The sequence below is a fragment of the Myotis yumanensis genome, unplaced genomic scaffold (assembly GCF_028538775.1).
Source record: "Myotis yumanensis isolate MYYU_CA2020_CCGP unplaced genomic scaffold, mMyoYum1.0.hap1 SCAF_1, whole genome shotgun sequence".
NCBI lineage: Eukaryota > Metazoa > Chordata > Mammalia > Chiroptera > Vespertilionidae > Myotis > Myotis yumanensis.
Window position 1 is genome coordinate 198,016,500 of NW_027223752.1, and position 19,330 is coordinate 198,035,829.

The 19,330-nt window shown below is 41.7% G+C and overlaps 1 protein-coding gene and 1 long non-coding RNA gene across 3 annotated transcripts in view; one reads left to right on the top strand and one right to left on the bottom strand.

Moving 5' to 3' along the window:
• LOC138995350 (uncharacterized) overlaps positions 1 to 4,029 on the bottom strand; it is a 10,793-nt gene extending 6,764 nt beyond the window's left edge. Inside the window, exons 1-3 of one of the 2 annotated variants that reach the window (XR_011468617.1) lie at positions 3,846 to 4,029; positions 879 to 2,595; positions 299 to 766 (exon numbers count right to left, since the gene is read on the bottom strand). This is a non-coding gene — a long non-coding RNA (uncharacterized lncRNA). Of the gene's footprint in view, positions 1 to 298; positions 2,596 to 3,845 lie in introns of those variants that run through there. The other variant, XR_011468618.1, reaches the window with a different exon arrangement.
• A 146-nt stretch (positions 4,030 to 4,175) lies between these two features.
• UBA6 (ubiquitin like modifier activating enzyme 6) overlaps positions 4,176 to 19,330 on the top strand; it is a 70,963-nt gene continuing 55,808 nt past the window's right edge. The window contains exons 1-4 of the mRNA XM_070395639.1: positions 4,176 to 4,272; positions 8,020 to 8,082; positions 12,970 to 13,064; positions 13,580 to 13,608. Coding sequence (XP_070251740.1) covers positions 4,202 to 4,272; positions 8,020 to 8,082; positions 12,970 to 13,064; positions 13,580 to 13,608 — 258 coding nt within the window. The 5' untranslated portion in view covers positions 4,176 to 4,201. The remainder of the gene's footprint in view (positions 4,273 to 8,019; positions 8,083 to 12,969; positions 13,065 to 13,579; positions 13,609 to 19,330) is intronic.

Here is a 19,330-nt window from a genome sequence, read left to right on the forward strand (position 1 = left end):
AGCTGTAAAGTTAACAGAAAATAATATTTCTCTCAAGAACATGCTATAGTGTTAATAACCACCCCCCAACCTGGACAAACTATTGCTTTTTCACTTACAGATAACCCTTTTCTATATAATAATGGATTGTTGAAAAAAAAACTTGCTCTTTGAAATCCTTTCATTAAGAATGAAATATCCCACTCTTGGCTAGAAAATCTAAGTCACTTTGACACAAAGAAACAGCCTCTACTTCCAACCCAGGGGCAGTCAGAAAAGGGGTTTGTAGAAACAATATGTTTCCGGACTAAAGGGGTCTGTTTGCCTGCCCGTATCAAAGCCAGAGAAGACACAAACAAGATTTGTAGCAAAGAAAGTAAGGGTTTATTTTAAGTGGCCCATGTCCAGAGTCACAGGTCAGCTAATTCTCAAAGACCTGGCTCTCCGATGGCATCAGGGAATGGGTTATACAGATGATAAGTCATTAATTTTGGTGACTAGGAGAGTTAGGGTCATGTTTCCACTGATTGGTCATTGCTAGCGTAGTGGGTATTTGATCAGTGCATCTAGTCCTAATGTCAGTCATAGCATTGCTTTATCTGTTTTCTCTAGGATGTGGTCAGTGGGATTGTTCTGGAGCTGAAACACAGCTGAGGCCTACATGTTATCTCTATTTTGACCAAAAATCCATCTCTGGGTTCAACAGACCTGAGGCTTTGTTCCTAAGATTACTTGATGTTGGTCAGAATCTCATTGTCCTGAGGGCTTAATGATTTAGGGAGTAGTCCTGCAAGAGAGAAGGAGGCAGGTGAATCAGGGTACTAGATTAAGCCAGTTCAAAAGAAAGGAGAAAGATAATATTAAACAAATGAAGTTTCTACTGAATTGCAAATACACACCTATTTAAACTTTTTAGTTTTCAATAAAACAGCACCCTGGGTCCATGTTGCAGTCCAGATGTAATGTAGACCCCTTTACATACAGCCTTGCTTTCTTGTGAACCTATCAAAACATTTTCAAACTTCATTTCAATTTCTCCTAAACTCAACACTACCCAAAATTCCTATAATAAACTTATCTTTCCCTATGTTTGGTAAGGCACTTCATGGTTCTTCTGGAATATGGGCTTCCTCCTTGTAATGGGCCAGAAACCTGACTTTCTTGAAATATACCAGTAGTTTTATTCCCCATAGGCCTAAGCTTATTGGACTAGGAAGTCTGCCTCACGCTAAAAGTTCAAGAAATTCATTTTAATTTCACATAAAAATGAGCAACAAAAAAAGTCCCATGCAAAGTTATTATAAGAAAAACAAGAATAAGGAGCATAACATCATCATTACAGGTAACGCAAGCATGCCTGAAAGATGTACCACCAAATAGATCAAACCTTAAGTTACTGTTTTGAAACCACCTAAATAAGATTAAGAAAATCATACAAAATATAAAAAAAAACAACATAGATTTAGAATTAGAAAATCTCAGTTAATTAACTCAATGGGAAGATCCTTTAACAGTGTATACATATATCAAATCATCACATTGTACACTTTAAATATCTTTGTTTTGTCAATTACACCTTAAGAAAACTGGGAGAGGGGTTAGAAAGACTCAAAAATGAGGTGACAGAAAATCAGGAAAATTAGTTACACAGAATAAACTAAAAGGAACACAAAGCTAATAAGCACAAAAGATTGATTTTTTTTTTTCTGTAAAACTCTGCACCAAAACTTAGGTCGATGCTTCTCCAGTCATTTTGGTTGTCTGACGCTTTCTCCACTAATTCTTTAGGAAGGACTCATAGGAACAATGGTCTCATTAAATGTTGATGTCATATCAAGTGTTGATAATAGCTTATACCCTTTGTACATGAGCGTTGGTTTTGCTGGATAGTAAGTCCTTGACCACACTTTTTCCCCTTGAATATCCTAAATGTCATTTTATTTTCTTCTAGCAAAAAAGATTCATCGTCAAAAGTCTGATAATATTTCAATTTTCTTTTCCATTTTGATGTCACATTTAATGTGACAAAACATTAAAATCTATTAAATCTGGGTATCTGGTACACTGTATGTTTGAAATAATTTACACTATATTTCACCAAATCAAAGATGACTTCGATTATAAGAGCACCATTGTTTTCTGTATTTTTAAAAAAGAAAAAAACACATTCTAATTTCAGGGATGTTAACATGTCAAGAAATGTGGGTGTTAGGTGAAATATACTATATTATGTTTCTAAATACAAAAACCATAAACCATAAATTTATTAGTTCAGAGTTCTGCAGGTCAAAACTGGGGGCACAGCATAGCAGGGTTCTCTGCCCGAAGTCTTCCAAGGTTGAAATCAAGGTATCAGCTGTGTTTTGGTCTGAAGCTTAGGGGTTTTCTTCCAAGCTCACATAGGTTATTGACCAAATTTCGTTCCTTGCAATGAAATAGGCCGTTATCCCCATTTTCTTCTTGGCTGTTAGTTGGAAGCCACTCTCAGGAATTAGAGGCCATTCCCATTTGTTTCTAGGTGGCCCCTTTCCTCTTCAAAGCCAGCAAAGTAGAATCTCTCTCACATCAAGTTGCCCCTCACACTTTGAATCTCTTTCTTCAGGAAAAGCTCAGCCCCTTTTTAAAGGTAGACAGGCAATATATAAGTAAACAAATACATATACACCAGAAAGTGATACATGCTAAAAATAAATAAAATAAAATAAAATAAAAAGTTTATGCTTGCATTTCCCTCTGTCTAGAATATTCTTCTGCTAGAATATCTGGCAGGGCTCACATACATTAGATTTGGGTTCAAATTTCACTTTCTCAAATAGACCCTCTATGACTATCTAAAATTGTCTTCCTCCTCCCCTCCAAGTCTCTTTCTAACTCCTCGCATTTTTTTTCTTCATTATGTTTACTTTTCTGAAATTATTTTTTCATTTATTTTCCATTTTTTTGGCTTTTCACAATGAGATTGTTGAATTCAGGGATCACTGTATCTCTATCACCTTATCATTGTCTAATTATTAGGTCCTAAAGTTTAATGGGCATTCAATTTTTAGAAAGAAAAAAAGGGAAATTAGAAGGAAATACAGAAATTGGCATTATCTGTGGAGTGGGCCAAATATATTTATATTTATTTACTTTAGAATAAAAAGACAGAGGGACAAGCCTAGTGCTAGAGCAGAGCCTTGATAAAATGGGACATAGACAAATTTGATTTCAGTTGTTCTGTTGAAAGGTACATAACTGGACTGAGAAACCTGAATGATGCCATAGTTGGGCAGCATGTTTTCAGGTAATTGGAGATGTACAATTTTGAAAAGAGAACGGAGAGGCATAAAGAGTAATGTGGTTTTGTCTGGACCCTCACTCCCCACTAGACCGGAAAAAGTTCTAATTAAGTAAAAATATCACACATTGCAAGAGATGACGTAATATATATAAAGACACTATATGCCAATTTTTAAAATCCTGAAGATGTTTCTTAGAATGGAAGACAAACCCTAATGTTATTGTGTCCCACTCATCCTTGTTTTCCAAGACAGGTGGAAGGGGAGTCAATGGAAAGAGAATTAGATGAACGGTTCTTAGACATGTGTGACCAGCTCTTTGACCTTGACCGAGTCACCTACATTCCTAACTTCACCCAGAAGGTGAAGGGGGCAAACTGGATGACATACCGTAATGTTATTTTTAGATCTAAAAGTCACATGATTCTACTAAACCTGTGGCAGTGCCTGGCATGTACTATACGCTCAAAATGATCTGTCAAACGTATAACGTCTTAAAATTGAATCCCAGGCTGGACATCTGGAGCTACCTATTATTAATCTTTGGTTATTTATAAAACTGGGGGGAGGGGAGGTTCCATTTCTCACAACAAAACTCGAGAATCCTGATAGGCGGCCCCATCATTTCAGGGTCCCTGGAATCCTCAGTGCTTGGCTGGGGAGCCAGCGGTGCAGCGTCACTTGACTGTTTCGATCCCACCAACGTCTGCGGAATCCGTATCGCAACATCGCCACTCACTGCAGCCACCTGCGGCCGAGCGCGCCCCGCGGCCACACCCAGACCGGAAGTCAGGACGCCCCGGGGGCTGACGGGAAGGCGCGGCCAGCCGCAAGCTCCGCAGGCCCGCCCCTCCGGTGACGTCATCGCCCGCCCCTTGACCCCCGCGGTGCCGCCCCCTTCCCTGCCTGCCTGTAGCCCGCGGCGCGGCGTTTCTCCGGAGGCGATGGAGGGATCCGAGCCTGTGGCCGCACCTCGCGGGGAACAGGCGTCCTGCTCTTCCTGGGGTGCCGCCAGGTGAGAGCACCCGTGTGGGCGCAGAAAGGCGAGGGGTGGCGGGCAGGACCCAGCGCCGGCTCTCTGCTTCTCCCCATCAGGCGGGCAGGGAGCGCTCTAGAGGCCGCGGGGCCGGGGCAGGACCGGCCTGGGAGGCGCGGGGGGACCCCCCGGGGTGGGTGTGGCGCCCCGGCTCCGGCCTCCGAGGCTCCCGGCTTCGCCGAGGAGAAAGTCCATTCTCCCCCTTTCAACGTTTCCTCAGTTCCGGTCGGGGTCTGCCATCCTCCTTCCTCGCAGTCACCGGGCGGGAAGGTGGCGGAGGGCGGCTCCGGCCGGGAGTCCTGGCCCGGTCCGCTCCCCAGACCTGTTGCCTAACAACACATGCTGCCCTCCCGTCGGCAAAATGAAAACTAGGAGCTCCCCTGGGCGTCATCCTCCACCGCGAGCCTCCTGTTAAAACGATTACCTGGGGGAACTTGGTCATCATGAGTCAGTGACAGGACACCCCGAGGACTTCTGTGGACTACAGTTAAAAAAAAAAAAATCAGGGAAAAGCCCGAGTGACCCATTCTTCTTTCCCAGTTGGTGTTGAGGCTCTTCGCGGTTTGCTCGCTCCTGGAACATGAGGGTTCGTGTAGTTCCTGCTTCAATGATCTCATAGTTAATAAAGCGGAGTTTTGCGTCCCGCCACCTCCAGAATACAATCTGCCGACGGTGGACGTGGTGGACGTGAACCCGTCGCCTTTTCCCGAGCTGCAGGCCGAGGGATGCTTCTGACACCAGGGTATTGCCCGGCTTTGCCCACACTGCCAAAGGCACTCGGGGGACATTGTGCAACGCTAACAGAAACTCCCCCTTTTTAAAGCATCTCTGATGGCCATATCGATCTTACTACAAAAGTGACTTGTGAACCGTTCCAGCAAGGCAGGGCTTTCTGAACACTGCCAGTCACAGTGAGTGACAGGGCTGATGAGACTGTAGGGCTTCTCACTTTCGCTAGAGAAAGTGTCCTAAGGATGAGAAAACTGTGTAATAGGACATTTTATTTTCATATTTTGTTGCAATGCCAAAACAGGTTATTACAGTGGATGTGTAATGAGCACAGCTATTTTCTGGCTTGCTTTCGTAATTGCAATCAGGAATATTTCTCATAGTTATCCATTTAATTAAGTAGAAGCTGGTAGCATTTAATGGTACCAAGCAATGTTTGGTAAGATTAACCATATTTACAAACTACAGGCCTGCAGTGGGGTCCTCAGCCTGGCCTGTGGCCTCTCACAATCCGGGACTCCACCCAGCAAGGGAAGGACCATGGGAGGGTTCCAGGGCGTGTCCTGTCTTGCTCAGTCCCCGTCTTCCGGACCCCAGCAGCAAGCTAACCTACCGGTGGAGCGTCTGCCCCCTGTTGGTCAGTGCACATCATAGCAACTGGTCAAATGGTCAGACACTTAACATATTAGGCTTTTATATATATGCTAGGGGCCCAGTGCACAAATTCGTGCACCTTGAAAGGAACTGTGGGCCATGAGGCTGCTGTGGGCACAGGGGCGGGTCTTGGCCCATCCTCCACGCCCCCAGTTCCCTGTCTACCAGCAGCCCCACTCCCATGTGCTGATGGTACCGGCCCTGCTTGCACCCGCTGACTGAGTGGAGTGATTGGGGCCGGTGCCAACAGCAGGTGCGATCGGGGCCGGGGCCGTCAGTGGGTGTGAGCAGCAGCTGATGCCCTGATTGCTCCTCATGAGCAGAGGGAGGTAGAGAAGCCATCAGGGGTGATCGGGACCGGTATCAGGCGCCAGCAGTGGGTATGAGAGGCAGCTCTGGCACCGGCAGCAGGTGAGAGTGGAGCCATTGCCGGCAGCAGTTGAGAGAGGCAGCTTCCAGCCCTGAGCAGGGGGAGGTAGAGAAGCGTGCACCTCCTGGTGGTCATCGCACATCATAGTGACTGGATATTCAGTTGTTCCACTGTTTTGTCTATTTGCATATTAGCCTTTTATTATATAGGATATATAGATAGATCCTTTGACTTATATATCAATACCAGGCCTTAAAAAAAATGAGTTCTAAAACTGAACTTTCTTGCTACCACATTGTTTTTAGAATCCTGTAATTGATCACTAAAGCTTCCCAGAATATGGAATGGATTATACTTTTATTAAGATGATACTGATCTTAGCTGTCACAGTGGCTCAAGCCCATATGCCTCAGGCTGGTTCCCTCTGCCAGGGAACCATCTCTATTCCCAGTGCTTATCCTATTATCATTTTCTTTGCATGCCATGCTTTAAAAAAATTGGGAGGAGCTATGGTAAATGATACATTACCATAAGTATGTCTTGTCACACTGGTATGTTTAACTTTTAAAATTTACTCAACAGATATTTTTTGAGTGCTCTCTTTATTCCTACTACGTAAGAGGTAATAGGCAGTATAGCCTGGTGCCCAAGAGCTAGACTGCTTAGGTTCAGCTTCTGGCTCTGCCATTTGCCTGCTATGACTTTAGGAAAGTTATTTAAGTCATCCTTAGTTTTGTGGTGTTTTGTTTTATTCCCTCTGTTCAATGAAGATGATAATAGTGCCTATTTCATAAAGTTGTTGATAGGATTAACTGAGTTAGTACAGCTAAAGTGTTTAAAAGGGTGTGGACACAGTGTTAACTCTCATTAAATGCCAGCTCTTTTAGGTATTTGGAATGCAGTAGTGACTTCTTAATGGATCATACATTCCATAGAGGAAAGCAGACAATAAACAGTTAATGATAAGTGATTTGAAGAAAATATAGCAGGTTAGTGAGTTACGGAGTGACCTAAGGAGAAGGGGAGCCATTTTATTGATAGGGTGATCAGGAATGGTCTGCATAATATTTGTGAGGAAGAATTCAGAGAGAATATAGGCAGTGTAAAAATTAAAGTGATAGCAGGCTTGGCTTTTTGAGGAACAGCAAGTAGGCCAGCGAGGCTGAAGATAGTGAGCAAGAAGGAGAGTTGTGGGAGTTGAGATTGGAAAACTAATTGGGAGACCTTCGAAGTACTTCAGATAAAATATGATGGTCGTTTGGCCTGAGATTATACAGATTGAAATAGTGAGAAGTGATCAGATTTGAGATCTCCTTTGAAGGAAGAGCTTAACCAATGAAGAAAATGAGGGACAAATGAAAAAGATCCCTAGATTTTTTTGGCCTGAGCAGGTAAATGGTAGGTAGTACCAGAAACTGAATTGGGAAGCACTGGGGAAGAATAGATTAAGCAGGGGGAATTGAATTCTGTTTGGGGCTTATTATATTTGTGATACTAATTGGACATCAGACTAGAGATATTGTTCTGGAAGATGTATAAAATCTAGAGGTCAGAGGAGAGATCAAACACAGAGAAAGAAGTTTAGATATCATCAGTATATGGTAAATTCCATGGATTGTATGCGATTATCTAGGGAAACTGTATATTAGAGAAGGTTGTGGGACACTACAACAAAACTGCTAAAATATAGATCCAAAAGAAATTATGCATCAGTGATAAAACAATACCTGAGACTAAAACAACCATGGGCTGTAATTTTGCAGTATACACAGAAAGAATATGCAATCGGTGAATTTAATTTTGACCAATTTTTTAAATCCAAGTAAAGTGGTAGATAATAAAATATATATCTGATTTGTAAAAGCTCCTTTAGTAACTGGTGAATCTGATACCATGTATAATTGAATGTTAATTATAGGATGTGAATATTGAATAATCGTGCTTGCCCTTATAGATTTTGTTTGTTTTTTCAGTACAAATACACATTTGCCCATGATGTCAACAGAATCTGTGGAGATTGATGATGCATTATACAGGTAAGAACCTTATGTAAACTGAAACTTTTTTCCCCATTCTTTGTTCTTAAATAATGAAGTAGTCTATTTGAGGTTTCCATTAGGCCTATGCTGAGTTTTGTAATTACATTTTAAGAGTTGCTCTTGAGTTAAAATTAGATTTTCTGCAACTTCTCTTTTTAATTATATGTATTCTGAAAGCTAGAATAATATTTAAATCTCAGTTGCTTTAGGGCAAGCATGTCAAACTCGCGGCCCACAACGAATATTTTTGTGGCCTAGCCGACATAACGGTATATAAGAAATGTTTTAATAAAAATTTCATAACTTAATTTTTACAATATCCTGTTATACATAATTATTAATAACAAACTACAACGTTCGCTAATGACTGATGACTATAATCGTGTTGCATTCATTTCCCTTACGAGCCTTTTACACACAGGCGCACCATTTCTCTCCACTAATACTAGCAGTGAATATTTTAGCAGCCGATTGCCACGTCATCAGTCTTGGACTGATTTGTTTGGTATGTGCAATAGGAAATTTTTCGCTTTCGGAGAACAAGAAAAATAGGTTTATTTGCATTACACTTATTGTGTAGTTATTCAGTGTCTGGTCAGTTAGTGTGCAAGAAAATATATTAACTTCTATTAAAATATTCTATTATTTTATGTTAATGATTGCTCATTTATTTCAGCCTTTTGTATTCAACATGTCTTTATTGAAATAAACCTTTATTTCTATGAAAATTAAAATGTTTTTTTGCGGCCCACATAAACTTAAACCTTTATGTGGCCTGTGTTAGCCTTTGAGTTTGACATGCTTGCTTTAGACAATATGACTAAGAATGATCCTGTGATCCACCACAAAATATACCTCTTGTTTTTGGACAGGAATATATATTTATGTTCTTGGTAGTACAGGAGTCTCGTGAAAAATAATCCATTCCACTTTTTTTACTTATACAGTAGCATCTAAAGAATATTTATGTCAGTATAATCTCATTAATAACTTTGCACTCTATAAATAATGGAGAACTATTATGTGATTGAAGAGCTGTGATTTTAATGAAATTTAGTGAGACTTTTTTTACCATACTTCTTTAGGAAATCAAAATAGTTTTTTTTCAAAATTAAAGTTAAATTAACACATTTGTTGCTATTATTCCTAAGAAATTTTTTAGTACTTCAAGTTATTTGTATATAAGGTAGTATCTGTTTTAAAACTTTTAGGTTTCCTCTCATGTAATCACGAAAAATAGATTTTATGTAGATACAATTTGGAAAGATAAGCTCATTGTGTATTTTGAATTCCTCTGTGTATTTTTAATGTGGGATACAGTGTCATTTTTGAGCACTTTAGAAGGAGCTGATATGTTGACTTCAAATCCACTTGGAAAAAGTGGATGAAAGACTAACTTGATTTTGCGTATGTGAGAATTATTTTACCATATGTTCCCCCGATTATCAGTATACTTCAGAAGACACCTTAGGTTTGTACTCTTAAATCTATAATTATGTTGTTCTTAATGTCCTTTTGATCATATTCTTGGGATAACAAATGGCAGCTCTTTGAATTTTTTTGCTAATTTTATTCATTATTTTGTTAAAATCCCTGTGAAACTTTTATATCCCTTCAACCCAGTAATTGCTAACTAATGAACATAATTTTCAGTAAGCCAGAGATTAAATTTTTTGTTTGCAATGCTATCTAAGTAGGCTGCAGTTTGCTTGACTGAAAGTTTTAGAATATAGCCATTTAGGTATGGCATATAGTAGTAGTACATATATAATCAGGTATTGCTGGGTCATAAGGTAATTTTATTATTTTTTTTTTAGGAACATCATATTGTTTTCTGTTACTTTTAGACTAAAACATTCCCACCACCTGTGTACAAGGATTCAGATTTTTCCGCATCCTTACCAACACTTACTATTTTCTGGGATTTTGTTTTTGTCTTTTTGTTTTGTTTTATAATGGCCATCCTAACAGATATAAGGTGATATTGTGGTTTTGCATGCCTCTGACCATTAGTGATGTTGAGCATCTTTTCATAACACACATAACATTTGTGTTATCTTTGGAGAAATGTCTCTTTTAGTCCTTGCTCATTTTTAAATCAGATTATATGGTGGTTGTTTTTTTGTTGTTGTTTTTTAACTATAGAATTATAGTTCCGTATATATTTTTGGTATTAACCCCTTATCAGATATATGATTTGCAAATATTTTCTCCCATTCTGTAGTTGCCTTTTCACTTTGTTGTTGTTTTTGTTACACAGAAACTTTTTAGTTTGAAGTAGTCCCACTTGTCTGTTTTTGCTTTTAAGACCTGTGCTTTTGGGGTCATATCTAGGAAATCTTTGTCAAAACCAATGTTTAGAAGCTCTTCCTCTGTTTTCTTCTAGGGGTTTTAGTTTCATGTGTTATCCTTAAGTCCTTAACCCATTTTGACTCCATCAAAAAATTATTAGACCTAATAAATGAATTTGACAATGTAGCAGGATACAAAATTAACGCCAAGAAATCTATGGCATTTTTATACACCAATAGTGAACTTACAGAAAGAGAAATTAAAAAAAAAAAAAAATCCCATTTACCATCACACCAAAAAAATTAAGATACCTAGGAATAAACTTAACTTAGAAGGTAAAAGACCTGTACTCAGAAAACTACAGGACACTGAAAAAAGAGATAGAGGAAGACATAAACAGATGGAAGAACAAAGCATGTTCTTGGATTGGTAGAATCAACATCATTAAAATGTCCATACTACCCAAAGCAATCTATAGATTCAATGCACTCCCCATTAAAATACTAACAGCATATTTCACAGATCTAGAAAGAACTCTCCAAAAATTCATCTGGAATAAAAAAGAACCCCGAACAGCTGCAGCGATCCTGAGGAAGAAGAACAAAGTAGGAGGGATCTCAATGCCAGATATCAAGATGTATTACCAAGCCACTGTTCTCAAAACTGCCTGGGACTGGCACAAGAACAGACATATAGACCAGTGGAATAGAATAGAGAACCCAGAAATCAACCCAAACCACTATGCTTAATATTTGACAAAGGAGTCAAGAACATACAGTGGAGTCAAGACAGTCTCTTCAATAAATGGTGTTAGGCAAATTGGACAGATACACGCAAAAAAAAAATGAAACTAGGCCACCAACTTACACCATACACAAATAAAGCTCAAAATGGATAAAGGACTTAAACATAAGATGGGAAACCATATAAATATTAGAGGAGTCCATAGGCAGCAAAATCTCAGACATGTGCTGAAGCAATATCTTCACCGATACAGCTCCTAGGGCAATGGAAACTAAAGAGAAAATAAACAAGTGAGACTACATCAAAATAAAAAGCTTCTGCACAGCATAAGAAACCATCAAAAAAACAACAAGAAAGCCCACTGCATGGGGGAACATATTTGCCAATGTTATCACTGGTAAGGGTTTAATCTCCAACATTTACAGGGAACTCATACAACTTAACAAAAGGAAGATAACCCAATCAAAAAATGGGCAACGGACCAAAATAGATACTTTTCGAAAGAGGACATAAAGCAGGCCAAGAGACATGAAAACATGTTCAAAGTCACTAATTATCCGAGAGATGCAAATCAAAACGACCATCTCACACCTGTCAGAATTGCTGTCAACAAATGACAAGTGCTGGCGAGGATGCTGAGAAAAAGGAACCCTCGTGCACTGCTGGTGGGAAAGCAGACTGGTGCAGCCACTGTAGAGAACAGTATGAAGTTTCCTCAAAAAATTAAAAATGGAACTTCCATTTGACCAAGTAATCCCACTTCTAGGAATATATCCCAAAAAACCAGAAACACCAATCAGAAAGGATATATGCACCCCTATGTTCATAGCAGCACAATTTATCATAGCTAAGATTTGGAAGCAGCCTAAATGCCCATCAGCAGATGAGTGTATTAAAAAACTGTGGTACATCTACCCAATGGAATACTACACTGCAGTAAAAAAAAAAAGGAGGAATTCTTACCATTTGCAACAGCATAGATGGAACTGGAGAGCATTATGCTAAGCAAAATAAGCCAGTCAGAGAAAGATAAATATCACATGATCTCACTCATTTGTGGAATATAATGAACAACATAAACTGATGAACAAAAACAGATCCAGAGACTGAGAAGCATTGATCAGACTGTCAAACCTCAGGGAAGGTAGGGAAGGGCGGGGGTAAGGAGGAGAGATCAACCAGACACAAACCAACAGACACAAACAACAGGGGGGTGAGGGCATGAGTGGTAGGGTTGTGGGGTGTAATTTGGGGATAAGTACACATATGTAATATCTTAATCAAGAAATAAAAATTTAAACTCAAAAAAAAGAACATCGTAGTCAAAAATTTTTATCTAAAATTATTAATATAAATTTACATTATTGAGTGCTAGTTTTTGGCATAAAGTAGCACTCGACACCATTTGGATCCCTTTTTCATCCTCTTCCTATTCCCAAGCTTAATTAAATGCTTATTACACCCACTCGGTAACCTAAGATAGGAATATGGTGTCATCTTAGATTTTTTTCCCTATTTGTTATTCTCCAAATTCAATTAATTTTTAAAATGCTTCCAGTTCATTTTCTGAACAAATCTTAATTCCATCTCTTTCATTTCCTCTCCCTAAATTTGGCATCTCTCAATGATCTGTTATTCTTTTATGTGATCTCTTTAGAGCTAGTCTTGCCTCTAATCTACCTTTCATACTTTATTTAGCAATTAATTCAGAAAATGTAAACGCTATGCAAATGATCCAAAATGTGTCTCTGGGCGGGATCTAGTTGCCAGGTTGTTTGCAAACAACTTTAAAAGGATATATAATTTCAATGACTTAATTTATTGTTTTTCATTGTGTTTTACATATAGTCGACAGAGGTACGTTCTTGGAGACACAGCAATGCAGAAGATGGCCAAGTCCCATATTTTCTTAAGTGGTATGGGTGGTCTTGGTTTGGAAATTGGTAAGCAGTAGTTTTTATTTATAATTTTACATGACACTTTTGAGCGTAATTTCAAGATTTAACACCTTCCCCATGTATTATTTCTCTAAAGAAAATTAAATTCAAAACCTTAATCAGGTTTAATTATTTTGGAAAGACTACTTCGAAGTACTGTTATATTCTTCCAGAAAGAAACAGTAATGACTCTCTTGATTCTCTCTGTGATGTTAATAGCCATTAGTGGTTATTCACAGTATTTGTTAATTTATTATGGTAGGCTACATATACATATATTTATAATAGTATATTTGGAAGAATACATTAAAATTTTAAGAGTAATTATCTCAGTGTGATATGATTATGGAAAATTTTATTTTATTTTTTATTTTCATTAATCTGTACCTTCTTTGGGACCTGTATTTCTTAAGTAGTAAAAAAGTTAAAATTATTTAGTCAGAGATGTGATGAAGCTCCATGAAGACATATCTGTTATACATTCCTAATATTGAGCTATTCTTTTTCCTTTTTCTTTATAGCAAAAAATCTCGTTCTTGCAGGAATTAAGGTGAGTAAATGTCCTTGGTAAAAAGAATTATTTGTTATGAACTCTTTTTTTTTATTTCTCTTTTGCTTCTCAGAAGTAATATTATTTACACTTTGAGTTAATTATTGCTTTTTTATTTAGTAGCAAAATTGTTTTAATTCTTCAGTCTTTTTTAAAAAACTTATAGAAAATTAAAAAATTTGAAAAAAAAAAAAGTTTTGACAAACCCCATATACCCATCATGCAGCTACAATTATCAGCTCATAGACAAATTTTAATTTGTTTTCTTGTATCTCCTCCCCATTCCCCACTGCCTACCCCAACCACCATTATTTTTGTGTAAGTTTCAGACATCCTATTATACACTCCTTAAATATTTTAGTATATAGTTCTAAAAGATAAGGGTCCCTTTTGAATATATAACTACAATACCATTTTCACACCTAAAAAATGCTTCTTAATTTCACTGGATTAGTTATCTGTTGCTGCAAAATAAATTACCCCACAACTTAGCAACTTAAACAGGAGCACCTATCTCAGTTTCTGTGACTCAGGAATCAGACACAACTTAGTTGGTTCCTCTGTTTGAGGGTTTCTAACAAGGCTCCAGGCAAGATATTGGCAGGGTCTGCAGTCATATAGGGTAAGGATCTGCTTCCCAAGGTGGCTCAGGTAGTTATTGAAAGGATTCAGTGGCAAAGTTGGGCCACTTCACGTTCTCACCTCAGCTCCTTTCTGGCTGTTAATCAATTCCTTGCCATGTGGCCCTCTCCATAGAGCAGTTTGCTTCATCAGAGTAAGCTAACAAGAAGAAAAGAAAGGGAATGTTCTAGCACCGTGGTCGGCAAACTGCGGCTCGCGAGCCACATGCGGCTCTTTGGCCCCTTGAGTGTGGCTCTTCCTAAGCCTTAGGAGTACCCTAATTAAGTTAATAACAATGTACCTACCTATATAGTTTAAGTTTAAAAAATTTGGCTCTCAAAAGAAATTTCAGTCATACTGTTGATATTTGGCTCTGTTGACTAATGAGTTTGCCGACCACTGTTCTAGCAGACCAGTCTTTAGTAATCTAATCTCAGAAGTGACATTCAATCCCCTCTGCTGTATTCCTCAAAAGCAAGTCACTAGGTCTTGCTTACACTCAAGGGGAGGGAATTACATAAAGGCCTAAATACCAGGAAATGAGAATTATTGGGGTCATCTTAAAAGCCTACCACAATCATCAAATATCTAGTTAAAGTTCAAATTTTCCCAATTATCTTCTGAGATATTTTTTCAAAAATTTTTGTTCTAATCAAGATCCAAGTAAAGTCCATACACTAAACTTGGTTTATTTTAATCTATAGATTTCCCTTCTCTGTTCCCCCCCACCCCTTGCAATTTGTTAAAGAAACCAGATTATTTATCACATATACCTCTACTTCTGTATTTTCTGTAAACTGGTAGTTATATTCAGACAGTCAGATTCATATTTGATTCTTGTGGCGCCACTACTTCACAGGTGATATTTTGTTCTCCCCTGAGGAGGAAATAATATTCTGTTGTCTCTATCTTTGTGGTTATTACTACCTACTAATGGTTATTGCCTCGATTCATTATTTTATTAATGGCAGTGATATTCTAATTCTGTCTTCTTTTTATTTATTAGCTGGAATAATATTTAGAAAGAAAATTTGTCATTCATCACATATTTGGTTCTGCTAAAGTGGTACTATATGAAGAGCAGAAGAAATATTTGATATTTTCCCACTTTATTTACCAGTTTTCAAATCAGTGGTTTTTCTATCATCCCCCAGCAGTAGCCAGTGAACGTGTGTGTGTGTGTGTGTGTGTGTGTGTGTGTGTGTGTGTGTGTGAATATGATGACAAACTCAGATTTGATAGGTTTTGATCTGTTATAGTAGCTGTTCTCATTGATGCTCATATTGTTTTACCTTTCCTTGTTCAGATCTTAACTTCTTCAAGTTCTTGAGTCCTCTTGGTACACCCCAGTAGTCTTTGATTGCTACTTATTGTAAAATTTTTTCAGCAAAACAATTCCAGTATTAATAACAATATGATTACTAATCAAAAGCAGTTAAGTAATTTTAAAAAGTTTTAAGATTTTTTTTTGTAGTCACTTTAAGTCATTCCTTTGGGCAGCTGTGCAACAAATTCAATAGGTAGTTTTGTCCATTTATTTATTTTGCTTGGATTTTTAGGGATTGCTTTTTTTGACTTAACGTATTATGAATATTATGTGAGACTTAAGAAATTCAAAGTCAGTTTTATAAAACAAAGTATATTCAGGTAAGCCTAGCTTCTTTGTACCCTATACCCTCCTTTCCTAATTAGCTCACCCCCTTTTTTCATCTGTTTTTAAATATAAACAAAACAGATAAATTTGAAAATTTTATGTGTTTGTACATATTTATTCCCACCTGCATTTCTTAGATAAAGAGCCATACTTTCCTCCATCTTGCTTTTTATCATTAAATAGTATGTTCTGGGTTTATCCCATATTGGTAATTATATATATACTAGAGGCCCGGTGCACAAAAATTTGTGCACTCGGGGGGGAGAGGGGGTCCCTCAGTCCGGCCTGTGCCCTCTCACAGTCTGGGACCCCTCAGGAGATAACGACCTGCTGGCTTAGGCCTGCTCCTGGGTGGCAGAGGGCATGCCCAATCCCTAGGTGCAGCCCCTGGTCGGGCTCAGAGCAGGGCCGATTGGGGAGTTGGGGCGCCGCCCCCTGTCATGCACAGAGCAGGGCGGATCGGGAGGTTGCGATGCCACCCCTAGTCACGCTCAGGGTAGGGCCGATTGGGGGCTTGGGGCACCACCACCTGTCACACTCAAGGCAGGGTCGATGGGGAAGTTGCAGCGCCACCCCTTGTCACTCACAGAGCAGGTCCCATCGGGGGTTGTTGGCTCTGTACCCTGTCACGCACAGAGCAGGGCTGATCAGGGGGTTGAGGAGCTCCCCTGGTCACTCACAGAGTAGGGCTGATAGGGGAGTTGGGACACCGCCCCCTGCCACACACAGAGCAGGGCAGATCAGGGGGTTGGGGCACCGCACCCTGTCACACACAGAGCCGCAGGGCTATCAGGGGATTGGGGAGCTCCCCCTATCAGGCACAGAGCAGGGCTCATCAGGGGGTTGGGGTGCCTTCCCCTGTCAGGAACAAAGCAGGGCGGAAAGGGAGGTTGTGGCTCTGCCCCCTATCACACACAGAGCCACAGGGCGATCAGTCGGTTTGGGCGCTGCCCCCTGTCACACTGATCCCGGTGCCGGGAGGCCTCGCGGCTCCGCTGATTCCGGTGCTGGGAGGCATATTACCCTTTTACTATATAGGATAGAGGCCTGGTGCACGGGTGGGGGCTGCCTGGTTTGCCCTGAAGGGTGTCCTGGATCAGGGTGGGGGTTCTGCTTGGGTGCCTGGCCAGCCTGGATGAGGGGCTGATGGCTGTTTGCAGCTGGTCACACCCCCTTCAGGGTGGGGGTCCCCACTGTGGTGCCTGGCCAGTCTGGGTGAGGGGCTGAGGGGCTGAGGGCCGTTTTCAGGCTGGCGGGTGACTGAAGCTCCCAACCGCTCCTTTTTTTCTTTTTTTTTTATTCTGGGCCAGCTTTAGCTCTGAGGCTTGGCTCCAGGTCTGAGGCCTTGGCTACTGAAAGCAGGTATCTGGTTTGTTTGGGTTATATAATCAAAACACTGTTTCAACTCCAGCCCTGAGATCCCGGCTGGTTGAAAGCAGGTTACTGGGGTTTTGTTTAGCTTCTATATTTGTAACAATGTTTCAAACTGCAAGCTCAGAGGCCAGCAGCGGCAGGCGGGGAATGTTGGCTTCCTCCGTCACTGAAGCAAGCAAGCCTCCTCCTGTTAGCTTCAAGCTGCCTGGCTGCCGGCTGCCATCTTGGCTGGCAGTTCATTTGCATATGGCCCTGATTAGCCAATGGGAAGGGTAGCGGAGGTATGGCTAATTACCATGTTTCTCTTTTATTAGATAGGGTATATATATATATATATATATATATATATCTACACTAATAAAAGAGAAACATGGTAATTAGCATACGACTGCTACCCTTCCCATTGGCTAATCAGCATATCCTTATGCAAATGAACTGTCAGCCAAGATGGCAGCCGGCAGCCATGCACTGAAGCGAACAGGGAGGCTTGCTTGCTCCAGTGATGACAGACTTCAACGTTCCCCGCCTGACTTGCCGGCCTCTCAGCTGCAACTCTAAGCAACTATGTTGCAAATATAGAAGCTAAACAAAACCCCAGAAACCAGCTTTCAGTCAGCTGGGCTTCAGCCAGCCGGCCCGCAACATTGTATCAAATACAGAAGGTAAAGGCCAGAAACCTGCTTTCAGCAGCGAGGCCTCAGAGCTAAAGCTGGTCCAGAATAGGAAAAAAAAAAAGAAAAAAAGGAGCAGTTGGGAGCTTTAGTCACCCGCCAGCCTGAAAACGGCCCTCAGCCCCTCACCCAGACTGGCCAGGCACCCCAGTGGGGACCCCCACCCTGATCCAGGACACCCTTCAGGGCAAACCAGCCGGCCCCCACCCATGCACCAGGCCTCTATTCTATATAGTGAAAGGGTAATATGCCTCCTGGCACCGGGATCAGCGGAGCAGCGAGGCCTCCCGGCACCGGGATCAGCGTGACAGGGGGCAGCGCCCAAACCCCCTAATAGCCCTGTGGCTCTGTGTGTGACAGGTGGCGGAGCCACAACCTCCCTTTCCGCCCTGCTCTGTTCCTGACAGGGGAAGGCACCCCAACCCCCTGATGAGCCCTGCTCTGTGCCTGATAGGGGGGAGCTCCCCAATCCCCTGATAGCCCTGCGGCTCTGTGTGTGACGGTGCGGTGCCCCAACCCCCTGATCTGCCCTGTTCTGTGTGTGGCAGGGTAGAGCCATAACCTCTCCATCGGCCCTGCCCTGAGTGTGACAGTGGCGGCGCCCAACCCCCTGATCGGCCCTGCCCTGTGGGTGATAGAGGGTGGTGCCCCAACCCCCCACGGGCCTTGCTCTGTGTGTAACGGGGTAGAGCCATAACCTCCCCATTGGCCCTGCCCTGAGTGTGACAGGGTGCAGCGCCCCAACCACCTGATCCGCCGTGCTCTGTGTGTGACAGGGGGCGGTGCCCCAACTCCCCTATCGGCCCTGCCCTGTGCCTGACAGAGGGGAGCTCCTCAACCCCCTGATGGACCCTGCTCTGTGCGTGACGGGGGGAGCTCCCCAACCCCCTGATCAACCCTGCTCTGTGTGTGACAGGGTACAGAGCCCCAACCCCCCTGATGTGCCCTGCTCTGTGAGTGACAGGGGGCAGCACCCCAACCCCCTGATGGGCCCTGCTCTGTGAGTGACGGGGCAGCACCCCAACCCCCGATTGGCCCTGCTCTGTGCCTGATAGGCAGTGGCGCCGCAACTTCCCCATCCACCCTGCCTTGAGTATGACAGGGGGCAGTGCCCCAACCCCCCAATCGGCCCTACCCTGAGTGTGACTGAGGGTGGCATCACAACCTCCCGATCCGCTCTGTTCTGTGCATGACAGGGTACAGAGCCAACAACCCCCGATGGGACCTGCTCTGTGAGTGACAAGGGGTGGCGCTGCAACTTCCCCATCGACTCTGCCTTGAGTGTGACAGGTGGTGGTGCCCCAACCCCCCAATCGGCCCTACCCTGAGCGTGACTAGGGGTGGCATCGCAACCTCCCGATCCGCCCTGCTCTGTGCATGACAGGGGGCGGTGCCCCAACTC